Genomic DNA, 25,610 nt, shown 5'->3' with positions numbered 1-25,610 from the left:
TTGTACAACCTATTAGAGGGACAAATCAGTTTGATTGTTTTTATGTATGTTTTGATGCATTGAAGAAGGGATGGAAGCAAGATTTGGATTGAATGCTTGCCTAAGTGATGACCTTGTCTTTTTTAAATGATTTATCAAGATTTAATCAATTATTTAAATTTCTTTTTGCTATGGTAATCATCTACTGCTGCTTATAAATTATATTTCATGAGTATAAATTAGATCAAACATTTTATACACTTGTCAATTTGAGTAAAATTAAAATAAATTGACTAATGAAATATTTGACCATTTAGTTTCATAATTCTCATTTTATAGCCATAAAACGTTGATATTAGATACTAAAATTGTGTTGTTCATTAGGGACTCTTGCCTGCAGTGAAAGAAATTTTACCAAACGCATAGCACAGATGGTGTGCTATGCATGTGTTTGCAAACTGGAAAAAGAGATGGAGAACAATAGATCTAAAAAAATTGTTTCGGAAGGCTGCTAAATGCACATACTATGAGAAGTTTTTAGATTTTTTAGAGGAGTTGGATGGGCTTGCACCAGGCTGTGTTAATGACTTATTAGTGTATCCTCCACATACATGGAGTAGGGCTTTTCAAAAGTTTAGATCTAAGTCTGATGTTATTGATAATAACATGTGTGGAAGTTTAAATAGTATCATCTTAGATGCAAGAGAATTGCACATTATAAGCATGCTAGAGAAGATTAGAAAGGATTTGATGGTTAGGAACTCTGTTAGGATGAGATTTACAGACAAGTGGATATCCAACATTAGCCCTAGCTGTATCTCAAGATTATAATCAAATATGGAGAGAGCTTTTAAGTGTAAGTTGATATGGAATGAGGATAAAGGTTTTGAGATATCAGAAAGGAAGGACACTTATACAGTCAAGGCGAATTATAGGAGCTGCACTTGTAGATTTTGGAATCTAACAGGGATGCCATGTCCTCATGGTATTTGTGCTTTGTATCGTGGAGGACTGAAGTTAGAGGATTGTTGCGATGATTGGTACACGAAGGATATATTTATTAAGGCATATTCCTATCCTTTGCAGCCTATTAAGGATGAAAAACAATATCCAAAAACAAGATTACCTCCCTTGGAGCCTCCTCAATTCAAAAAGCAACGGGGCAGACCAAAAAAAATAAGAGAAAAGATCCAGACGAGCCAAAAAAGCTGGAAAATCATCTAAGAAGGGGATTCGAATGAAGTGTAGTGTCTGTCATGAATATGGGCATAATAAGACTGGTTGTAAGAACCGTGGAAAAGCCAAAAGTAATCAAACTTCAGAGCCTTCAAAAGATATGATTCAGCCTGATGTTGTCTTAGCTAGGGATTATTATATGCACTATCAACAACCGCTGAATGTGAGTATCCGTAACTATAATAAGTATTTTTTTATCATTATTTTAATGCCATTATGCTTGACATGTATGTTATTTGATAGGTTCCATCTTTAGAGAACATCCTCCAAGACCTATTAACAAAAGCTGCAAATAAGTAGTCAAATACTATACAACAAGAAATTAGAGAGGCAAGAACAAGAAAAAAGACATCTGAAAAAACTCCTTCTAATATTATTTTTGAAGGAGGAATTACATCTATAGATGTAAGTAATCAAATAAAAACCCAACAAATTAAAAAATGTTAAATAAATATAAATACAACACAGTGAGTAACTTGGTTTATTGAAATTAATTTTATATATAAACATGCTTATTCTTGTTATAATTGACTATTACATTTGCTTATATTTGTTATAATTGAATAGTAGCTGAACTTGAACTTGTGCGATATGCAGAGTGATTTTTTTCTAAATCATTTTTGCAAGGAGAAGGACTCATATCCACAGGAAGAAATGCGAACTATTGGACTTCTCCAACCACCATCTTCATATAAAGGGAATCTCGCATATGGCAGATTCAGGTCACCAGGGCTTAGGTAGGATGGTAGCCTAGCAGTGACCGTCAATCAATTGCACGCTCAGATTGAAAGAACAAAAAGAGCTAGGAATATAACTTCATCCCAAGCAAGTGACATAACAAGGGAAGCAATGGCATCTCAAGCATCACAAACAATATAGAGTAATCAGGGCAGTCAGGCATTAGATATGCAAAGGATGCATAAAATGCAAAAGACTATGCCTATTTGGAAGCCTTGACCTTTTGTCAGAAAAATGGAGTGGAGATTTTGCTTTTTGCTAGACCTTTGGTCTATTTTGAATCCCAAATAGTTGCACAACTTACATTTACAACAGGTGTAGTTGCAATTGCAGATTCGGTTTATTTTGGCATATATGATCTGCAATTGCAACTAGTTTATTTTTTTTTGTATAGCTTATACGTGCATATGGGAATCCTATTTTGTAAACAATGCATTTAAGAGATGGCTTTATATTAATATAAGCACATTTTAATTACCAGATTTGTGTTTTTGTATCATGTTTTGTTCTTTTGATTTCTGTATTATTTGTTTTTGTTTTGTTTTTGTTTGATTAGTGTTAAACTAATTGAATTTGGAGGATTCACATTATATTGGTATAAAAAGATCTTTAGTGGTCTACCCAATCTCAGCTATAGTTGTGCTGATGGCACGGAGCAGGCTGCTTTCGCCTTCTTTTTATAACCAACTAAAATGACATAAAAACAGATTTATAATCATTAAAACAACATCAAAAAATAGACAAACAACAACTAATCTTGATGCTAACCATTGGTATATTAATGCAATCGTCAACTGGATTACTACTGACGTAATACAATCTCCAAAAATTACAACCACCAACTTATAACCTTCCAAGTGCAAACATCCTAAACCAATTGCAACACTTCATTTGTGCCACCAAACTTAACTAAATATATAATTATGGCAAGCAGAACAATCCATGCTAACATCAGTACAAGAAATAGAAATTTAATAATTCTTTTTTTTTGCTGTAATATATTCTTTTTTAATTGAACCACTTCCATCTCCAATCTTCTCAATCCATTTCTACCAAATTCGTCTTCTTTTTTCCTCAAAAAGTCATTTTCAGAATTCAACCTCTCTACCTCTTCCATGAAATCTCTTTTTACTTGTTTTGCCCTTTCTGAAAAATCAACATCGTACCATCTAAAATTTAAGCACTTCCTCACCTGAAAATTCAATTTATTTAGAATAAAAATTCCAAAACTTTAGATGCAGTATTTCAAAATTAGTGTTGCCAACAACAACACCAACAAGAAATTGACATTAAAATCAATAAACATAAACACAGAGTGATAATAACAAGCATACATGAATTAAAAGAACTTATTACATACATTTTCACTTTTCAGACACAAAACATTTGAAACTAATAAGTACCTGTTTTTTACCATATCTTGCACGCCCATAAAACCTTCGACCCGGATTATCTTATGTTCATGAAGTTCTTCTTCGAACTAATTCTCCACAAGAACAATATACTTCAATACACTCACCACGATCTGGTACAAATGGATAATTACACAACAAATTTCTGTTTGATGCACATCTCGAAGAAGAATTTGAAGACGACATTGAGAATATTGGTTTTAGTTATGTTGTTCTTGTTTGAGAGAAGAAAATTTTAGGGTTTACTGAATTGTTTTAGTCGTAATTTGGAAATTGAGGAATTTAACGGAAATAGAAAATCCTCCGTTTACAAACAGCTCTAATTTCCTTTTTCTTTTTAAATTGGGGTGTAATGTACGCTCAGAGCTGATTCGAAAATGGGGTAAATTGATAAAATTGGTCAAGTTTAGGGATAATTTGACCGCAAAATTAATTTCTAGGTTAATTGCCCATTTTTTTGCAAGTTGAGGGGGCAAATTGCCACTTAAGTTAAAGAAAGTCGAACTATCAACTTCCCGAAAAGTAAGACACATAAAAGGAACCGAGCCAAAAAAATTATAACTTTTCGAAAAGTTCTACGTGGGAGTCGAATTCAACAAAAATAATTTCTGCTCTCTAAATAAAAACAACTTGTAAATAATGACAAGTAGGGTCAAATCCACAGAGATTGGGTAGACTTGTTTCTTTAACGAAATTCAAATAAAAATAAGGGGGGGGTTTAAATTTGGAATTAAAAACAAATTAAATTAAACTAAAATTCATTTCAAAGCAAATAATAAAAATTGAGAAAACAACTTAATATGAGAAAACTCCAACCATGTTAACTTGCTCATTGGAGTCCTCTTGAAGTGTTGGACACATGTTGGTTGGATGACTTGGATCGGTGCAAATTCCACAAACTCTAGCCTTTGAAGCATTTCCTAAGGCCAATTGTTGAACAAGAGAGGTTAGTTTAGACAATTGAGTTTCAATAGAAGTGGTACTTACCTCCTTCACTCTTCTTGGTGTTTGAGTCTTGGCAAAGCCAAATTGTTGAGAGTTAGCGGCCATGATAGAGATCAAGTCCCTAGCGGCATGAGGAGTTTTGTTCACTATATCACCTCCACTAGCGGCATCCATTATTTTTCTCTCCATGGGTAACAATCCCTCATAAAAGTATTGGATGAGAAGTTGTTCGGTAATTCCATGTTGAGGGCAACTAGCACACAACTTTTTAAATCGTTCCCAATATTCATGGAGAGTTTCCACATCTTTTTGCTTGATTCCACATATTTCCCTTCTTATACTTGCGGCTCTTGAGGCGGGAAAGAACTTGTCAAGAAATGCTCTTGCCAAATCCGTCCATGTGGTGATAGAACTGGATGGAAAATAGAATAGCCAATCTTTAGCTCTATCGGCTAATGAAAATGGGAAGACACACATTTTGATTTGCTCTCCGGTTACCCCTTGTGGTCTCATACTTGAACATGCCACATGAAATTCTTTCAAATGTTTATGAAGATCTCTGTTCTCAAGACCGCGAAAAGTAGGTAAAAAATGTATCAAACCAGATTTTAGCTCAAAAGCTACCTCCAAATCGGGATATTGAATGCAAAGTGGTTGTTGGTCCACATTCAGTGCCGCCAATTCCCGTAACGTTCTTCCTTGACTTTTCATGGTTTCTTAAGTCTTAATTTTCATTATATAATCTCCCTCAGTAGGTAGACTTTAAAAATTAAATTGGTAAAAGATTCCCACTAAAATTTGTATTCTTTTTTGTAAAAATATATATTATATTTGATGATGATAAACTATAGTTTGTTATCTTGTTATGATATACAATAAACAATAATTTTATATTTGAGTGAGCGGAGCGGGTTTTGGGGTCGCTGGTCCAAGCTTATGGCTGACTTAGGATCTGGTTTGAAAAATGCAGTCGCCACCTAGTTCAACTAGTAAATGTCTTTCATACTGGTTAGATAATCTTACTCGCTTATGGGTAAGATTATCGTACATCGTACATCGGACCAAAAGACCGAGTTCGTGGACCTCCTCGAGACTCATGTATCAGCTACCAGTTTTATTTACTTGACATATTTGGTTATTTCGCATCTCATTATACGATAGCAATCCATAAGGTATAATGCTAGAAATGTGAACAAGACCGTAAAAGTAGTAAACATGTATGACACACATATGACTCGATGCAGACTAGTCATGCGAAGCAAGTAGTAAATGCTCTTAAGCATACATCTAAACCAAACAGTTTCTAACAAGTAACAGAAATCTGGCTAGTCTGGATTAATCACATGCACAACACTTAGAAACCGGGTTGCTATGTTTTGATTGATTTTATTAGGTGATCTTTAAATCCTATACAACCTTTTACTACTTTTTACATACAACCCTGAGATGTCTAGGTGATTGGCTGGAATTGATTTGATTTTAGCTAATTTTAAGTGGTTAGTCCTTTAGCCTATTAATACTGGATTTGGCATGCTTTTGGAAAGATGTAAACATTGCAAGCGAGCTCATGGGCAATTGATATGCATATGTAATATCCCGTGTTTTTTCGTCATGGTTTCGTTGTGTTTCCGACTTGATTTCAGATTATTTATGATGGAATTAACAAGTGTGACATTTTGATTGGGGTTTGAGTTGTAAATTGTATGTGTCACAGGTGTCGTGTGGGCTTTCGATGTCAATTTGATTGGTTTTCGAATTGTTATTGGAGATGTGTTCGTGTGCCTTCTGAATCTGATATGTTTTGATAAAACATTCATATCTCCCAATTGCATTGTCGAATCAGGTTCATTTTCGGATATGCTGTGCCCGAGAGAAAGTTAACTGTTGGATTTTTTTTGCGGCACGTTATAGGGCGCTATGGGTCATCTCGCCTCGCAACGCGCCCCGAACATTTTTGTGCCAAAATCTGTATGGCGCGTTGCGAGGCGCGATGGACCATCGCACCCTCCAACGCGCCTGTCGTGTAAATTCACGGGGCCTATAAATAGACCCCCTATCTGATCTAAAACTTTTCCCTCTTTGTCTTACAAACCCCAGGCAACCATAATACATAAAACACCCTGATTTGATCGTTTGTACATCGATTCCTTTGATTGTTGGACTTCGATAAGTGATTCGCACACCCTATCCTTAGTATGTTCACATGTCCTTTGTTCAATTCATTTTATGAATTATTTATCCATGTTTTATATTCTTGAGTGAGGTCTTGAACATACCAATTCAATTCGCCTCGTTCTTGGATTTGTGGGGTGTTTTGTCCGCTTATTTTCGTCGGTTAGTGCTGAATCCTGTGCGATAGTTTCTAACCCATATACCTTGGGTGTTGTGTTGTTACTGATTTGCCATGCTTAGGTTTGTTCTTATATGTTTAAGCTTGTTTTAACATTATATTATTGGATTTCACTTAGGGTTGTTGAATTCAATTATTAGGTTGTTGCTAGATTGCTTGGTATGATGTTGGTATTCCTTATCTAATATTGTGGCATGATTATAATGGCTGTAAATGAGTGTCCTAGGGCGGCTGTGTTTATACTTTGGGTTTGATGCTATGGATATTCATTGCATTGGTTAATCAAATGTTGGTTTATTGGCATGAAATGCATATGTATACAACAGTTTGGTTTAATTGTTGTCTTAGGGTTACAATTGTTGTCCATACATGATATAAGCATGTTGTTAATGTCTTTAGCATGTTGATATCATTTAACGCTGTGGGCAATCGGTTCATGGTGATTGTATGTAAGTATTGCCTTGTTATGCCATGTTGTATTTAAGATGTTGGATTGATTATTAGTTGTTGTTGGTATTGTTTGGGCATGATGGATATGTTGCATAATGTTTTGTTTACTAAGGCATGTTGTGGCTTGTGATGCTATTTCTAGCATGTTTGTTATTTTGGATTTTATCCAACACTCTGGGTGCGTGCTTGTCGGGCATGATGGATATGTTGCTTTTCAATCTTGATGTTGTTTTATCAAATGAATTTCCGGATTTTAAATATTGGTTTATATTGTGGTTTCTTTAGGTAGGGTTAAACTTAGATCGCCCGACACGTTATATAAGTTTGGAAGTCTTGTTTGACTCGGCTAAGTACCATTTTGGTTTTTAAATTGTTTTACCAAATGGTTTGAAAAGGTTTCTGGATTATGTTTTCAAATGAAACTCAATAGGACTTAACTTGTTGTATGGTTTTGGCTATGGCTTGAGTATGTGTAATTATTCTGTATTTGGCTTATGCGTTAGCGTTGATTTTGGTGTTGTGCTGGTCCTATGTGATGTCTAGACCACCGCGCCACCGTCCGACCACCGTGCTGCCCGTCCGATCACCGCAGTCCGACCAAAATGATAATATTGGAGTCGTCTTTAATTTTTTTCTCTATTTCAATTGAAAAGAAGAGGGCATAAATGTCCTATTTAATGTTAAAATCAATTCATTTACGAGAAAATTGTGAGAACTTTTCTACCTTTTTGAATAATTATTGCAAAAATAAAAAAATCAGTAAATATATTAGATAAGATCACTTTTGGGAGAGTATAGATTACCCAACAATGACCTTCAAAGAATGGGCTGAGCCCATTTCACGTAAACAAGCCCAACAGATGTCAGGCTCATCACCATCATAAAACGTAATTCTTACCTAAACAATACGAATCAACCTTACCATAACCCACAGCCTCCGCAATTTACAGATTCCGAGCAGAGATTAAACAAAAGAGAAGAAGAAGATGAAGAGGTGGTTTGATCCGTGGCCCGTCTTTTTCAAGCGCGAGTTTAACCGTAACTGGCCGTTTTTAGTTGGGTTCGCCGTCACCGGAACCATCATCACCAAGTTATCTCTTGGCCTTTCTGGTAACATAGCTCTCGATCTGACTTACACAATTTGCGTGCTCTCTTATTTATTTTGATCTGATATTTTTGTTGTAATTGATTTACAGAGGAGGAGGCTAAGAATTCACCCTTTGTCCAGAGGCACAAGAGGTACATCTTTCAATTATGAAACCCTAGATATTAATCTGATTTTTATTTTTAATTTAGGTATATGGAATTCTTAACACGTGTATGTAATTAAGGATTAGAATATTTTGTTAATATCTGTGTGTAATTTGGCATCCAAATGTAAAGATTGTCTATGCATTATTATGAATTCCTTTGATTCTACTCTCTAAAGATATGCTGTTGGTGGTGAGTTTTTGTGTGGTGATGATAAAATCTAGGCCATCTTGTAACCTACTTTGTTTGAGATTTTGGAATGAACGAACAATTTTCAATTATTATTAAGGAGAAGGTTATAAGACTCTAGCCTCGTGGTTACTCACTTGTGTATGGCTCCTCTGTCTGAAGGCAAGGTCATAATTTGATTAGTCACTGTAGCCAATGTGGATGAGAAATTAGGATGTTGAAATGTTTCCCACTTGTTGTTGGTAATCAAATAATTTATGGTATTTAGGTCCACAAAATCATCTGATGGTGTTTCTTGTTTAGTTCGTGGTTCATTGAGCTTTCTAGGATTCATATTTTTAACAAATTTAGTGAAAAGGGTGTTGGAGTAGTGTTGAGTGCTATGTCTTTTAACTTTTAAGCTATTGTTTTGTTATGCGTGAGTATGTTATTATTTAACTCATCGGTTAGGCTCCTCTAAGATGCTATCTTTTTGGTTCAACTGGATATGCTTTTTCCACATATGAGGGTTATAAATGTCAAAGAGGGTGTGTTCCAGGGAATGCCTATAATCATTTTATTACCTCATAATGGAGGTTATTCTCTTGGATAGTCACTGTCAGGTGAATTATGTTAATTGGGGTTCTCTATGTCCGTGTCTTAATGCTTCAAGTACCCTTGGGATTGCACATGATAACATATTAAGTTATTAACATGTTAAAATTATTTTTTAGAAATAATAGTGATTGTGAGAATTAAATTGCAATGTGCAGCTGTAGTAATAGATTTGAAGTTAATTGTATGTAGCAACTATAATTAGCATTTGTTATTGATACTTTGTTAGTATGATGTTTAGTTTCTTTTGGAATGTGGTATCCTTTATAGCTCTAGTCAAGTGTAATTTTACTTTTTTGAAAGTGCAGAGGATAATTTTGCTGAATGATAATTATTGAGTTAGCATGTTGGCAGATTTGCGTCTGAACCACCCAGCTGTCATATATATGACATTTTTCATGGTTTATGTTTCTTGCAGGTAGTCGAAGCACAGAATAGTTTCAGCATTGCACATGTTGCTGGAAGAAAAATGGACTTGCTTCTTTTTTGTGGTTTATAATAACAGGGGAGATGTCTAGATACTCCAAATGTGAATTTTTAATCAGTTGGCGTCTATTTCCATTGCGTGCTTGAACTGATTAGCTTTCCGTAAAAAAATCATAAAGATCTTTATTTTGGTTACTTCAAATGTTATTGAATCATTTTTGTGTTTAGAATCAACCTTTGATGTTCTATTGAAATTCAGATTAATAATATCTGACTCCGTAACTTTGAGCTTAAGCTATTTTATTTGGATTGCACTTTCTATGCATTGGGTTTGTGAGCCTTAGAGACTGGAATACTTCAATAATAGGCTAAAGAACATTTCCGATTAAATCATGTCGACATGAAGTCAACCTTTGAAGTTCTACTGCCTGCTTATATTATTATGAATATAAAAAGAGAATAGCTTTATTTGTTCCCGTGAGGCTGATAATTTGTTACATTCAATTGCCATCAGGCATATTCTGCACAACCATATATTTATATATGCTTCTGGAAATTCCATCTGTTCTTTTTAAGATCTGTTTGAACTAGGTTATGAAAGTATCTCTTATTATGAGAATTTATATTTTGGTCAATGGGCCACTGTGAATTGTGTCGAATTCTGAGAGATTATTTGACTTCACAAGGCATCTAATTGTTCAGCAGCTGTATGTGCAAATGATCTTTCCCATGGCGATGTTTAAATACAGGGAAAAATTATAGCAATGCTGTTTGACCTATTTTAGTGTTTGGATTTTTTTTTCTTTCAACTGGGTTTTCTTTAACTTCTTAAAGTAGTATATTAAACGTTAATGTCATAAAAATTCACCAATTTGACACGGTTTTTTTTTTACTTTAATTACACAGTTTAAATTCTCATTTTCATGCACGAACTACCACTGTTTTTCAAATTCATGCACGATGTTGAGGTGTACGGCTCCATTGGTATAATTCTTTGAGGTGGAGGTTATTTTACACCAATGAATAAGTGTCACCTCATCACCGTGCATGAATAATTGAATATGAGAAAAAGTGGTAGTTCGTGTATAAAAATGAAAAAATTTAAACTGCGTGATTAAAATGAATAAACGTGTAAAGTAACCATATATTAAATATATCTTAAGGATGATGGAAACTGATAGTGATGAACGTTCAAAGTATTGAGATATATAGAAATTAAATCGATAAATTGTTTCAATATCACTAAAACTTATGGTTTCAATATCACTAAAACTTATGGCTCTAATGATCATAAAAGAAGATTAAAAATATTTCTTTTAAAGAGACTGGAAAGTATTTTAAACAATAAAATAAAATGATATGTTTAAAAGAGTTCATATACTATTGATATAATTTATAGAAACATGATCATTTAACTACTCATGATTTTGACTTTTAGCATAAAGGGTATGGTAAAAAATTTAATATCACAAAGGGTCTTGTCAAATAAAATTTTAGCGAAAAAAGATTCTATTTGTGTAATTACTGATATATTTTTTTAATAAAATTGACTTAATTGAGTATAAAATAATAGAGTTTAGTCTCCCAACTTATTTTTAATCCAAATTAGCTAAAATATAAGTATAAAAATGAAAAATGGTAATAATTTTTTTATTTATTGAATTTTTATAAAAATATTCTAATTTATTAATATATTTTTAATAAAAAATTATCTCTTGTGGGGTTGATTGCAATGCCAAAAAACTGCAAGAAATTTTTATGTCGAAAAATTCACATAATTTTTATGTTAAAAGTCAGAGATTGCAAGAATACAAGTGCAAGACATTTATGATCTATCTCTTGTTGATATCTCTTAATAAATCAAAATTTTATTTAAATCCACCAGTTTTCTTTGTAGGGAAAAGTTAGTGACATACATTTGGATTCATTTTAGTCTAGCCAGAAGATGTAATCTCATAATAATAACAAATGGTAAAAGGGATATTTTGAACATTAACCTAGCAGGAACAAAAAAATTATATTTATTAAAATGTAGAAATTCAATAGAAAAAAATAAAACAAACAAGCTTACACTTTTACTTTATAATGTAAAGCTTCCTACTCTGAGTATTGATAATTGTAGGAACCAAGCACAAAAAAAGGTGACACTTATCACTGCTTATTTTCTATGATATGGCAATGAATTGAAATAAAACAATATGCAAATATGAAAAATATTGGAAAACGGAAAGTTGACGAAAATTTCACACTGCTCATCTTCTTTTTTTAATCATTTGTGCTTCGGGACTCCTAGCCTTGCGCGGAAATCGTTCTCCATTAAGGGAAGGCCATCCCGCAACTTTACTTTTGGCTCCCAACCGAGCAATTCTTTTGCGTTTGTAATGTCGGGTTTCCTCTGTCGTGGATCGTCAGGAGTATTCTCCACCATTATTATCTCCACATCAGAATTTATAAGCTGTAAAAACACACCGTCAGAAACATTCGTCATTGACGATGATTTGAAAAAGTTTTGAGCTATAGTGAAACACAGATCCTGGAATTGATCTTAAGTTCTATGACATTGTATGGTGTGTAATCGGATCTGATTTTCAGAATAAGCAAAGTAGGCCTAATATTTATACCTACCATCGCGCTTTCTATTCTAGTCAGAAACTCTTTTGAATTCTAACTTTTGAGGGAGATATGATATGTACAAAAATGTACACTCATAACTTGTTACAACCACAAATATGGCAAATTGACTCCGTGAGCTATACCAATTCTTTTGACATTTTTTATACAGAAACGGAATCGGAAAACAATATTTTTTATAAGAATGCCATAATTATAAAGTTTTTGAAGTGTTACTAGAAACTAAAATGAAACAAAGGACTCGAGAGGTTCCATGCCACATAGCTTAAGAATAGATGCATTGGTGCAGAGAAAGACAATGCAAAAATTCACACTAACCTCCTTCACATTCTCGGCAAGTTCGGTCATGGTAAATTCCCCTGGACAGCAACAGAAAGAATAGCAAGATAAGTACGCTGGTGAATATGGGAGTAATACCGACTCACAAGTTACTCGAGCAATGCAATATTTTAAACAAGGACATCCAATTAGCATGCTAACCTGGATTTCCAATGTTGATTGGTCCAGTGTTCTCTCCTTCCATGAGTCGGATTAGGCCATCAACCTGATATATTGCAAGGAAATACTGTCACAAACACATTACACAAATAACATCAGTAATATCAAGCAAATAAAACTATGTATGTGGCTGCTTACCATGTCAGAGACATAACAGAAACTGCGAGTTTGAGTACCAGGTTTCTGGACTGTCAATGCTTCACCACTAATAAAGTACAAAATACAAGAGTAAATCAACAACTAAAACATAGGTATCTTTCTTTACAATCTGAAGTTCTAAGGACCATATTATAAGAGAACAAAGAATTAGCCTTTACAGTGGCACATGGTTTTTATCTTTCTAATAGATGTACAAGGACTTACCGAAGTGCTTGAGCAATAAAATTGCTGACAACACGCCCATCATCTATATTCATGCGGGGTCCATAGGTGTTAAAAATTCTAGCAATGCGAATCTCTAGGACATGAAAGAAAACTTGTCAGCGAAATACAAAGAACCATGTCGTCAAAATTGGCATCAAGAAAAAAAATGTTCAGGATCAAGAAAAAAAAAAGTCTACCAATTCCATGCTGCCTGTGATAATCAAACATTAAAGTCTCGGCCACACGCTTTCCCTCATCATAACAACTCCGAACCCCTAAAATGCAAAAGAGAAGAACGCTATGTTAATGTCATTAATAGTTTTAAATCATTGAAAATGTCTCAGTATATGAAAGAGGAAAATAGACACAATTTATGTATTAAATAGCTCATGCACTGTGCTTGTATGTCAAAAGAAGAATAAATCCAAGTTAGAATGCAAAAACAATTAGCTTTGTTAATTTATTTGATTCAAAATATAATTTTTTTCACTTGATATTAATAATTAAAATGCAAGAGATCAGATATAAGTAACAGGTGAACATACCAATTGGGTTAACATTGCCCCAGTAGGTCTCTGGTTGAGGGTGAATTAGAGGATCACCGTATACCTCTGAGGTCGAGGTAAGCAAAATCCTGCTTAATGACATTATGAATGAGTAAATCCAGGCATTGATAGCGGTAGAAATTATAATCACAAGAACAAACTCCCTAACCTCGCTCCAACTCTCTTGGCAAGACCCAGCATGTTTAGTGTGCCAATAACATTTGTTTTTATTGTCTGTCAAGACACCATGAGCTTCGATGTTAAATAAGATATAAACGTGCATACAAAACTAATCTGCTAAGTTGATTCTAGATATCGTGACATAATATATGAAAAAGATATGAATAAGAGCAATGTTATGTGTCATGACTTTGAAAACGAATTCTCAACTGATTGTGATCCGAAATAATCAAGGAATGACATTAAGGCTTCAAAATGTACAAGACAAGAAGTTTTAACATACACCTAGATCAACAAGTTAGATAAAGTTCAGGCTATGAGTCTATATCTAAAGAATATTTTAAGGATATAGCTTGTCCTTTAATTAACCATGGAACTCAGGGCAGTGAAAAGGAAGATAGGAAATCCTAGATATATCATATAATGAAAAAGAGACATTCAAGATGAGGGATTAGTGAAGAGTAAAGCAAAAGTAAGCAACTTAGTTCATGCACGTAAGTTGGATAATCCATGGCAAGTATGTGCGAAAGCATAAGAAATGAGTAGCCCTGAATAAAAAAAAAACTAATCATATGTTTACACACCTTTACGGGATTATGTTTATAGAAAATGGGAGAAGCAGGGCATGCTAGATGGTATATCTGATCAACTTCAACCAGCAATGGCTCCGTAACATCTAGCAGAAACAAAAATTCATATTTTATCCAGATCAACATTGTGAAGTTTGTAAAGAAATTATAGGCAATGTGAAACATTCATGATTGTGGTGTGTTAGGCTCATTGAGATTTCTATTGTGCAGAACTGGAAAATATAAGAAAAAAATAATTTCTACTATTCTTGAAAATGTGCAGAAGTTTCCTAAATGCGTCAATATTAATATAATTAATCACCCTCCTAAATTGTATTTGAGCGCCACTGTCTAGTGATACTGAGTGATAACATTCAGATTAATGATGAAACAAGTTAAAATTAAGCTGAAAAATTATAGGCTATAGCCTATAGCTAGATTAAAATAGATCATAGCTTAAGAGCAATTTAACTCGAGGGATTGTTAAACCAATCACAAATGGTACATACAAGCCGCATTGCATCTCACTGAAGGAGAGATTTGACAGCAAAACTAAGAATATAAAAGATTATAGCATACCATGACGGATGAGTTCAAATCTTGGATGGCCAATCCATTTTTTAAGGTTGTCTTTTGATCCAGTAAAGTAGTTATCAGCAACTATCACCTGAGCATAAGACATACTAATGGTGTTAGAAAACGATCACCTTTTCATTTATCTAACAATATCAGCTGCTACATCTTTCACTCGTATAAACTTGTATATAATGAAAGTAGAGTCACTAACGTCATGGAAATTAACGGTATATGCTTTAGTTGAGAATACTATAAGTGACAATAGATTTGACAAAAACAACTAAGCTTACCTCATTTTTCTCATTATCCATTAGTTTGTCAACCAGATGTGATCCAATAAATCCAGCTCCTCCGGTAACCAAAATTCTCATATTGGACTGTCACCAACAACGATACTCATTAATAAAGGGCATATAGATCATTGCATAACATCAAAGGCTAGAAATAAAAAAACAAACATAGCTATCCTTCGTTTGTTATAATTAGAGCATAAAATAAATAATTAAGTGAGAAATACACCTAAAAATTATCTTTGAATATGAAAACTGAGATTCTACTGAAATCCATATTGACAAATAAATGAAGTATTTTCTCAATAACTTCCAATGAAACAATTGGCATACATTTTTAAGTTGGATTTGCACCAAAATCCAAAAAAATGTCAGGAAACAACTAAAACATTAAAATCACTATTCAAGTTCAAAAAAAAAAGAATCACTATTCAATTCCACAAACTTATACCATATGTCTGAAATCACATGATACCATAGGCACTAATTTAACTTATACCCTAGCACTCTATAAACAGTCATGCTCTATAACAAAAATATTAATAGATGTTCTATGACAAAGATCATCACTTTAGTGTCTGAAACACTAAAATTAAGCACAAAGATTCAATCTTTACCTGAAAAAACTTGGAGTTACGCAGAGGAGATGGACTTGGAGGTGGCTTTGTTGTTGTTTGATGATCTCCATTTGTAGCCATTTCTCAGATCTCTAAACAAAGATTAAAACACAGTAAACAGATTAAAATACAGTAAACAGATTTAAAGACATAAAACATATAATTAAGATGAAAGAATTCATAATGAGACCTGATTATGATAATGAAATAAAGAGAGAATTGAACCCAGATGAATAAAATTAATGTGTTCTGATTTTATAAGATAGAGATCAGAGTCATGTGTTTATATATATAGTCCAAAGATCGAATTTTTTTCCACCAAATATGGATTAGAATATTGTTTTTTTGAAGCAAACAAATAAATATATATATATATATATATTTTTTTTTAAAATGGAGCCTTCAAAATCACGTAAACACAGAATTGAAATTATAAAAAGGCTTAAAATTTACGAAAAGGAACAGAAGTGAGTGAGTGATGATAGGTCCTTGGTAACAAAAATCACACCAAACTTATAGCATTAAGAACAAGCACAGACCTGAAAAAGTTGGTGGTATAACTGTATTTCTGTTTACTAAATCTAATAGCTTTAATTTAGGAATACTTATGTATTTTTAATATTGGGTTACGGTACAAAAATAACCCTAATGTTTACCCAATATTTACCCTGTGACTCACATTCTCCCTAATATTTTTTGAGTCTCAAAGACGATCCTAACATTACCAAAGTCGAACAGATATACCCTCCATCTAACAGTAGCGTGTTTGACATTGACTAATTAGCCGTTGACCTAATGTTTTTCGATTCTCAAAAATGACCCTGACGTTATTAAAGTGGAACAAATATAGCCCTAATGTTAACAAAGTAGAACAAATATACCCCTCTGTCTAATGGTGGATGGTATATTTGTTCCACTTTTGTAAGATTAGGGTATTTTTAAGACTTAAAAAATATTAGGAAAGAATGTGAGTCTCAAGATAAACATTAGGGTCATTTTTACATGTTATCCTTTTAATATTTGATAGTCTAGTTTTACTTTTAATTTTTTAAGATAATTAAAAAGGGTTTAAATGCTAGTATCAATCTATAATGTGGTTATTTATTCGAATTTTTCAAGTAACCAAATTTCCAATTTCCAATTAAGTATCCTATGATTTTGACTATTAACACAATAAGTAGGACAAACAATTTGACACTAAAAAGATGATTTTTAGAAAAATTGTCAAACTTTTAGTAAGATCAATTAAAGTAATTGTTAAATAAGATATAATTCAACTACTTAATTTTATTTTATTTTTTTAATTAGAAAGGAAGAGCGTTTGTGGGAGGATTAAACCCACAACCTTGTAGAATTTCTCAATCACAGAAATATAAAAATACTAATTGAAGATTATCAATTTAAGTAACAATTTGCCCCCTCAATTTGTAAATAATGACCAATCAACACATATTTTAATTTTGTGATCAATTTGGTTCTGGACTTGTCATTTTTTTATCAATTTGCCCCGTTCTTGCATTTGACTCAACGCGTTTATTCCACCTCCAATAATACTAAATTTGTAAAATTAATTTGCCCCCTTAAATTTATAAGTTGTGGTCAATTGACAATTGCGAATTAACTTCTTCACCTTATCATTTTTTACCAATTCGATCAAATTAATAGTTTAGAAAGATATAATGACATAGATATACAATTAACCAATAAGCTTATTTTTATATAAATTAACCTAAAATCGAATAAAATAATATATTATAATGACCAATTAAATAATTAGTTTTAACTGATTTTGATATATTATAAAAATATTATTTGATAAATAAATAAAAATATATTTTTTATAAACATTATAATAATTTTAATATTTAGTTTTAATTTTTTTATAAACATTATTAGATTTAATTATTACAAATTTTCATTCAATTTTAGACTAATTTATATTAATAATAGATTTAAAGGATAAACTGAATTTTATTTTTCCTTAATGAAGCCTCGTATAATAATAATAATAATAATAATAATAATAATATTAATATGATTGATACAAAAAAAACAAGTTGAAGGGGTCAATCGAAAGGAAAGCTTAATTTGTGTGTTAATTAACCACGATGTGCCAATTTAAGAAGAAAATTGATAGTTAAAGGAATATACTCGTTCACTATTCTTGTGTTTTGTTTATGTGAATGTAGTCCTAATTAAAAAGGTATTTTTTATAGTTAGTTTACAATAGGTACCGAAAGTAATGGTCCATTATAATTTTTAAAAAGTGGATTAGTTTAAGGAAAACTTTTTTTCGTTTAACAATTATAATATAAAAAATAAAGCAAAAAACTTTCCAACCATAAACTTTATAATTAATTCTAGAAATAATATTTTTATTATATTACTATTTTTAATATTATCATTAATATAATATCATTTTATTATTTTAACAATTTAACTTAAAACTGCAACTTTTTTGTGCATTTTATTATCAATAATAAGAATTCTCTATATAATTTAATTATTTAAGAAATAAATGTACGCATTTAAAAAAGTTAAATCTATCTATTAATTAATTAAGATAAAAGAAATACATCATTAAAATATGAATAATTTACATTAAGGAAGAATTGATATAAAAAATGAGATTATTTTTTTAAATAATAATGGAATATGAGCTAGAGGTCACGGAGAGGAGTTGCTTGTTTTAAAAAAAAACACGAATATGATGTTTTTACTTGACAGATTGTCACTTGTTTAAGGTGTTTAAGAGCATTTCCAACAATGCTCTTTTAATGGTAAAAAAAACTCAAACCTTTACGACTTATTGCAATGATATCCAAATTTTTTAATTTTTGCAAATAATATCCAAATTGCATTATTTTATTGCAATAATATCCAAATTGCACTTTTTATGTGATTTTTTTGTTTTGAATTTTTTGCCATCTTTTAGAACTCTTACTATATCTATACTAAATATAAAAGCACGGATGGGGGAGGGGACAGACAAATTTACTGAATTATCATTTTCAGTTTACTACTAAATAATGGTTTTATAGTAATTAACTAATTAATTATTTAATTAATCACTATTGTAATTAAATTCCTAATTAGAATATGTAGCTAAATTATCTCCAATTTAATTTTTAGTATGTAAAAAATAACTAAATTGTCTACAAATTAGTAGGAATACCTATCTTTTAATTCGATTGAATTACAAAATTAAAATACTATATTTGGTCAATATATTATTATTTAAATTTCTATCTTATTATTTTTTAAGATATTATTAATAAAATTAAGTTAATTATTTAATTATGGTTATTATAAAACCAAAAGAAGAATGAATTCAGAATGGAAAAAATTTAATAACCAAATATACTATATTTATTTTTACAAAAATTCTTAACTAATTTAATATTAATTATATAAAAAAATTGATATAATTATAATGAATTTACTAATATGTTTATTGAGGAGTTACGTTACGAGCCACGTGCATAGCACGTAATGCGAAACTAGTTATTATACATCAAAATATAATAATAGCCTAATATCTTAATTGAAAACAACAAGTTTAGCCATCAATTTGACTATTATTGCTACAAAAAATGCAATTTGAATATTATTGCAATAAAAAAAATGCAATTTGAATATTATTGCAAAAATTAAAAGGTTTGGATATTATTGCAATAAGTCGTAAAAGTTTGGTTTTTTTTATCATTAGACCTTTTAAAAAGCATCTTTAGATAAATAAAGAGCATCTTTAATTATAAATAGTATAAATTTAAAATACATTGAATGGACTCTTTAATTTGTTATAATTTGAATTTTCCTGTTTTTCTATTTTTGCAATTTTTATTTTTTGATAATCCCGCATAATTACCAAATACATACTGTAGCCAAATTGCCAAACAAAATATGTGAGAAATTACACAAATTGGTAAATTTCTCTGCATTAAAATCCAAGGAAATATTACAAAATAGGTACAGAAAATAATTTTAAACTTCCATAAGGGCATATTTTATGAGAGAATCTTTCAGATGCAAGTGATATTCAACTTGTTTTGCTTTTCTTGATGGCGAATGTATTCCACTTCACCCCTTAAATAAACAGAATCAAATATAGGTTATGATCAAAATATAAATAAAGTTAGATTACTGGAGTTGAGAAATAAGCATTTGTCTACTATCAAGAAAAGAAAATATACCGATGAAAAGAAAAGCATGTATTGTTTGATAACCGCATAACTATTTCCCCTAAAAATAAGAAAAAATTTGAGAGAGGAATGATGAACACGTGTTTTAAAATATAAAGGGTTCTTTATTTTTATTTTTTAAAATAGAAAGTCCATTGGACCATCGTTTTCTGGTTATACTCTTTATTATAAAGAGCTCATTGTGAATACGCTAAGTTGGTTACCTTCCGGTTCTTCCCTAGTTATGGATTGTAAGTAACATCATTCATTATGAGCTTCAATTCCTTGACTAATTAGGGTTTGTTCATAGATTGTTTTTCTTCGGAAGTTCATAGATTGGGTATTATGACATTAAAATATCAAATTATAAATTGTTTTACACTTATTTGGAATATGAATTTCAAAATCTTTGCTATCTATTACATTTTCTAGATTCAAAGCCTAAATTGTTTTTTCTTCTGATTTCATTGCAAATGTGAAATGCTATTCATTACAGCTTGGAAAATAAATTTAATGATTTTGTTGAAGTTTGGAGTTTGAAAGAACGTATTAATTTTTAGAATATTTTTTGAGGCAAAATGAATATCTACACACCTCAATTTTAGCATTTTGATCACTTATATATACACCTTGACTTTTAAATTATAAACTTATACATCAAATTTAACCTTTTTTTTATTACAATTAAAGTAGAGACATGATCGAGTCAAACCAAATCGAGTATTTTCTTACTCGAACTCAACTCAAACTTGAGCCCGAGCTCAAGTTTTAGCGAGTTCCAGTTGAGTTTAAGATGGACTTGCCATGATTACCTAATAAGCAAAGTTTATACATTCAAGGAACTACCGTGATTATTGTAATATATAACAATTTAAAAATAAAATTAGACAAGCTCTGTAAGGCTCGCAATCTTTGAGACTGTTATTAGAATCCGACATCAACTTAACAAACTACTCGAGCAGCTCCACTCGAGCTTTAAAACAACTCAAGCTCAAGCTCAAGCTCAATAAGTTTGTCGAGTTTTTAACGAGTTCGAGTAGAGTTTGAATTTGGTCAAAAAAATATTAAAATTAATTTTTAATGATAATGTAATAAGAAAAGTTTATTACAGAAGGAACTATTCTAATTATTGTAATATATACGAGTAAAAGTATAAAATTAGATGAGCTCGATAAGGCTGACCATCCTATCGAGTTAATTATTTCAAAGCTCGAGCTCGACTCGATAGACTATTCAAGTAGGTCAAAGTCGAGCTCAATTCGCTAATATAGAGTCGATTTTATATATTTTCAAGTTAATTCCAAGCAGCTCAAAAGTTAAATCTACTCAAATTTGAAACACATTCTAACATATCCTTTGAATGGTGATAATCGATTGATGAGTAACAGGCTAGCTAATTACCATAGTGTTGGATAAATACTAAATAACCAAATATTTTTTTTTGTCACAAAGGCTAAAACTTCCATTAAAAAAATGAAAATTACAAAAAAACGATTCCTCAATATATTGAGTGAACTATTCTAAAAGAGATGATGAGAGTTGTAAGAATACAGTCATCGACTAGGGTTTTTCTAACCACCAAGCGGGTCACCCAATTAAGATTAGACTTGATTTTATTAACATGTTCGCACAACTTTCAAAACGTTCTAGTAGAGCCTAATCTCTGAACGTTCCACAATAAATGATCATTAATCTCTGAGATTGATACAATTTGTATATGCACACTTTTGAGATATATCAACATATATTGCCCCGCTGTTGTACTAGATGTATCTATGCCAATAAAATTGAACAAAGCCAAATAACTGAACCGATAAATTTAATTCCGTTTGACACTACACAAAACTTAATTTTTCAATTTAGTTTTGGTTTTGTACATAAAAAATTTCAATTATGTTATGGTGCAAAACAAAAATACAATAATTAAATCTAAACAAAAAAAATTTATCGAATCAACGTAGTTTGGTTTGAAAAAATTTACTTACAAATTTGGTTAGATTTAATTTTGAAATAAAAAAAAAAAAAAATTTTAAATTTAGTTCAGTTAAATTTGAACCGAATACACACCCCACTATATAATCTAATACGAAATTATGCAACCATCAAGTAAATCACTCATCTGATATTACTAAAACTACTACTAATGTGAAAAAAACAAAATCATATGATCTATTAGGAACATCAATAGTATATAACAAATGACATTGCTATTGATAGCAAAATTTAGAAGCTCTTGGATCATTGTTTGAATCTTGAGCCACCAAACTCAAACAAGCCATAGTAAAATTTGGATCAAGACGAAATAAAAAAGGGTGTTAGAAGGAATTGGAGTTGGCCAATACGAAACCGAAAGCACAACAACATTGTGCTTGCCAGGCTTGAATTTGTTGAAATCATATTGATAACGTAGATATAACATAACATAGGGGCGAAGCAATCTCACCGATATATAATATCACTAAGTCAAACAAATAGTAACTGACACTCACGAGATATACCGACCGAGATAAGCACATAGCTAGTCTTGGCTAGTGCTACACCTTTTCCATTTTAACCTTTAACAAGATCATACAAACTCCAATAATTTCTTGAACATGTTGAACCAAAATGACTTTTAAGATTAACTATCTTCCGATATATCAATCAAACAACACAAAATTTACATTTTATTGGTATAAAAATTGATACCTGAAATAGAAATCATTAATAGTCTATAATAATAAAATCAAAAAATAAATGCATAAGCTGTAGCATATATCTTAATCCACCATTTGATCAACCCAATGAGCATTTGTCACAAATGCAACATCCAATTTCACATTACCATTAAACAATGCATATTATTTTTTGTTTTGAGACACCAGACATATGCATTTTAGAATTATGTTGAACATTTATTATTATCATAACCACCTCATCATACATTTTGTCTTTTTAGTAATCCAATGCAGAAATCTTATAAAAATAAATTTTGCTAATAACCGTAATTCCACGATCAATTTGTTAATAAGTGAAAATAACAAATGTAGGTTTAATAAAATGTAGATAAAATACATCTTATATAGAACTCGTCCGTTGCCATCCTAAAAAAACTGTTAATAGGTCTCGAAATAAACCACATAAAACTGCTCCAAAATCCAACTGGATAACCGAGGCTTGAACCAAAATAACTGAAAATGTGTTATTTAACTTCGAATTACAAATTTAAGGATCATATTGACTCTTTACTCATTAAGAAAACATTGAATCACAAGAAAGGAAAAGTCCAAATACTAAATTAAGGAGATTGTTTTTTTTAGCTTTTGTTTACAGTAATATCTGAATGTTTTATATGTTTACTTTGATTAGCTATGTTGGAAGTATTAACAAATTATCCAATTAACTGCTAGTTATAAAGGAAAAAATGCAAAGAAAATAAGATAACAAAAACTACTCTGCATACAAATAATGTAACCAAAAGTTTAAAAATACAAAATTCTAATCGACACAAATTGAACTGTCAATTCAATAGAAATTATATAACTAATAGGAGTAATAATTAAAAACAAATCTCGTCAAAAAAAACATATAACATATTACATTAATTTGGTTAACCGAAACTAAAACTCTGAATCATAACCAACCAAATTCTTTTTATTTACCTAACCATTGAGACTAACCGAATTAACCAAAATCTTAACTATAGTTAACCAAAATAAATAAATAAATTCAATTTAACCACCCATTTAATTGCAAATATGAATCAAATGAGTGACCTCATTGTTCTTCACTTTTTCAACAAGATCTGGTCCTACTGTAGACAAATTCTCATAGTGAACAGTCACTAATGAAGAGCCTAATCAAAATGAATTGTATGGAGGAGAATGTGATGTTCAGATTTTCTTTGCAGATTACTGAAGTTCAATAATATAATATGCTATGACTGAGAGTCTCTGCAGTTCAAACATCTATTTTTTGGCTAATAGATGTTCCGTTGGTAGATTGAAAGCCAATGAAGGAACTGGAGTTGGCCAATACGGAACCGAAAGCATAACAACGTTGGCTAGATTACGATCGAGTGTGCCACAATCATACCAAGTACCGGTTCTTAAATTGCACGAAACTACAAAACTATTATCTACAGTCAAATATATAACGTCTGGATCGTTAGGGGAGAGAGCTAATATTTCTCCATGGAATCCTCTTCTCAAACCTGTAGTGAAGAAGCTATTCCTTATCTCAAGAGGCATATTCATTTTACTCAAATCGACTTTGTTCAGTACCATCTCCTTTCTAACAAAATCCATTTTCCAAATTAACGCCCAATTTTGGTTGATTTGACATGTCCACAATGAGTCACAACTTAGACCGAGACACATCCTAAATGTAAATGGACGAGTTGTTCTTGTAGGTAAAAAGAAAAAGCTCCTGTTGATGTACGTTATATAAATGATAATCCCATTTTTAGCCGGCCAATACACCATTTTACCGTAAGGAACAGCCGGAGAGATGAGAGGGTAATCATTCAACATCACATTTACTGCAAACGACGAAGAAATATCAGACCACACTCTACTTTCTGACGAAAAAAATTTCCCCCGAATCATTTTTTCAGCTGTAGGAGAATTTTGATTTGGACCATATTCCTCCAAAACAGCCACCACCTCGTACTTGAAATCAGAGTTGATACCAACAGAGCCATCGTAAGGATCACATATAAAACCGGCAAGTAAAGGTTTGCGAGGAAGAGGAGGGAGTACAACCCAGTCCTTGGTAAAAGGATTGCAAATATAGCATAAAAACTTATCCATATCAAGGCATAAGCATAAATCATAAGAAGAACCCGCAATTTGAACATTTTGGGGTTTCCCGTGATCATAACACGGCAAGAAACTAAGGGATAGCTGCAAATAATTGGGTAGGGGACTTAAATTCCTAGGAACTCCATAGCTGCAAAGTAGCAACTCTGTTTGTTTGGGGGGGTTTCGGGTTTGGTGAGCTATGAAGCCGCTAACAAAATCAAGACTTGAAATAAGATCGAACCAACGTTTGCATACTGATTTGTACATGAGAACAGACTGGAAAGAGATTCGATTAAGAATCGCTGACAAACAATCATCATTCAGATCAGTTATACAGCTCGCACTGCGCAATTTCGCCTTTTTATTGCCACAAGCATCCATTCTTGATGCTTATCTGGTGAAAGAAATCTCTAATATATAAAACAAATTAATAATATATAATCCAAAAACACATAAATTCACAATAAATAACTATTCTTGCAACTAAGAATCATCAAGCTTAATTTGATATCAAAACCAATTGAAATGAATGAAATGAAATTTAATAACTGAAATCCGATTTTATAAGCAATGTCGTAATATTTAGATACCCAATCGAGTGAGAAAAAACAAAAACCTAACACAAATTACAAATATGCAATCGTAGCTTGAAAAATATTGAATTAAGTACCTTCTTCTAGGGTTTGTTGTTTATATTGCTCTTCCAAGGAAACAAATCAAAAAACTACACTGAACATAGACCACCTGACGTAAAAATAAGATTTTGTTTTAGGGATTCAAGCAATTCACTTTCTGTGTTTTTATTTATA

General features: G+C 31.5%; 4 protein-coding genes and 1 non-coding gene across 5 annotated transcripts; 3 read left to right on the top strand and 2 right to left on the bottom strand.

Annotated features, from left to right (window-relative positions):
• Positions 1–816: 816 nt before the first annotated feature.
• LOC126672351 (uncharacterized) lies at positions 817–1,203 on the top strand. Its single transcript, XM_050366304.1, has one exon. The coding sequence runs from the start codon at positions 817–819 to the stop codon at positions 1,201–1,203; it is 387 nt and encodes a 128-aa protein (XP_050222261.1).
• Positions 1,204–4,545: 3,342 nt separating this feature from the next.
• LOC126666450 (small nucleolar RNA R71) lies at positions 4,546–4,652 on the top strand. Its single transcript, XR_007637948.1, has one exon. It is a non-coding gene; the product is annotated as a small nucleolar RNA R71 (small nucleolar RNA).
• A 3,356-nt stretch (positions 4,653–8,008) lies between these two features.
• On the top strand, positions 8,009–9,864 carry LOC126666250 (ATP synthase small subunit 6, mitochondrial). The gene is made up of 3 exons (XM_050359254.2): positions 8,009–8,220; positions 8,307–8,349; positions 9,563–9,864. The coding sequence occupies exons 1-3, from the start codon at positions 8,097–8,099 to the stop codon at positions 9,564–9,566; spliced, it is 171 nt and encodes a 56-aa protein (XP_050215211.1). The 5' UTR covers positions 8,009–8,096; the 3' UTR covers positions 9,567–9,864.
• Positions 9,865–11,568: 1,704 nt separating this feature from the next.
• Positions 11,569–16,166, bottom strand: LOC126665473 (UDP-glucuronic acid decarboxylase 5). The gene is made up of 13 exons (XM_050358291.2): positions 16,030–16,166; positions 15,840–15,931; positions 15,223–15,309; positions 14,936–15,023; positions 14,372–14,463; positions 13,777–13,841; positions 13,608–13,696; positions 13,260–13,337; positions 13,063–13,156; positions 12,838–12,904; positions 12,682–12,745; positions 12,520–12,560; positions 11,569–12,025 (listed from the first exon to the last, which is right to left on the bottom strand). Exons 2-13 carry the CDS (start codon positions 15,918–15,920, stop codon positions 11,840–11,842), a joined length of 1,032 nt encoding a protein of 343 aa, XP_050214248.1. The 5' UTR covers positions 15,921–15,931; positions 16,030–16,166; the 3' UTR covers positions 11,569–11,839.
• A 7,469-nt stretch (positions 16,167–23,635) lies between these two features.
• On the bottom strand, positions 23,636–25,610 carry LOC126664804 (uncharacterized). The gene is made up of 2 exons (XM_050357361.2): positions 25,472–25,610; positions 23,636–25,211 (listed from the first exon to the last, which is right to left on the bottom strand). Exon 2 carries the CDS (start codon positions 25,180–25,182, stop codon positions 23,968–23,970), a length of 1,215 nt encoding a protein of 404 aa, XP_050213318.1. The 5' UTR covers positions 25,183–25,211; positions 25,472–25,610; the 3' UTR covers positions 23,636–23,967.

This window comes from Mercurialis annua, linkage group LG1-X, assembly GCF_937616625.2.
Source record: "Mercurialis annua linkage group LG1-X, ddMerAnnu1.2, whole genome shotgun sequence".
Classification (NCBI taxonomy): Eukaryota; Viridiplantae; Streptophyta; class Magnoliopsida; order Malpighiales; family Euphorbiaceae; genus Mercurialis; species Mercurialis annua.
This window is presented reverse-complemented; position numbering and strand designations above follow the sequence as displayed.

Excerpts from the sequence above, each read along its gene's own strand:
- LOC126672351 (XM_050366304.1), top strand. The coding sequence starts at position 817 with ATGGAGAGAGCTTTTAAGTGTAAGTTGATATGGAATGAGGATAAAGGT.
- LOC126666250 (XM_050359254.2), top strand. The coding sequence starts at position 8,097 with ATGAAGAGGTGGTTTGATCCGTGGCCCGTCTTTTTCAAGCGCGAGTTT. Across the intron at positions 8,221-8,306 it reads GTTATCTCTTGGCCTTTCTG|AGGAGGAGGCTAAGAATTCA; the intron begins GTAACATAGCTC and ends ATTGATTTACAG.
- LOC126665473 (XM_050358291.2), bottom strand. The coding sequence starts at position 15,920 with ATGGCTACAAATGGAGATCATCAAACAACAACAAAGCCACCTCCAAGT. Across the intron at positions 13,338-13,607 it reads GGGCAATGTTAACCCAATTG|GGGTTCGGAGTTGTTATGAT; the intron begins GTATGTTCACCT and ends TTTGCATTTTAG. Across the intron at positions 13,157-13,259 it reads TCACAGGCAGCATGGAATTG|AGATTCGCATTGCTAGAATT; the intron begins GTAGACTTTTTT and ends TTCATGTCCTAG.
- LOC126664804 (XM_050357361.2), bottom strand. The coding sequence starts at position 25,182 with ATGGATGCTTGTGGCAATAAAAAGGCGAAATTGCGCAGTGCGAGCTGT.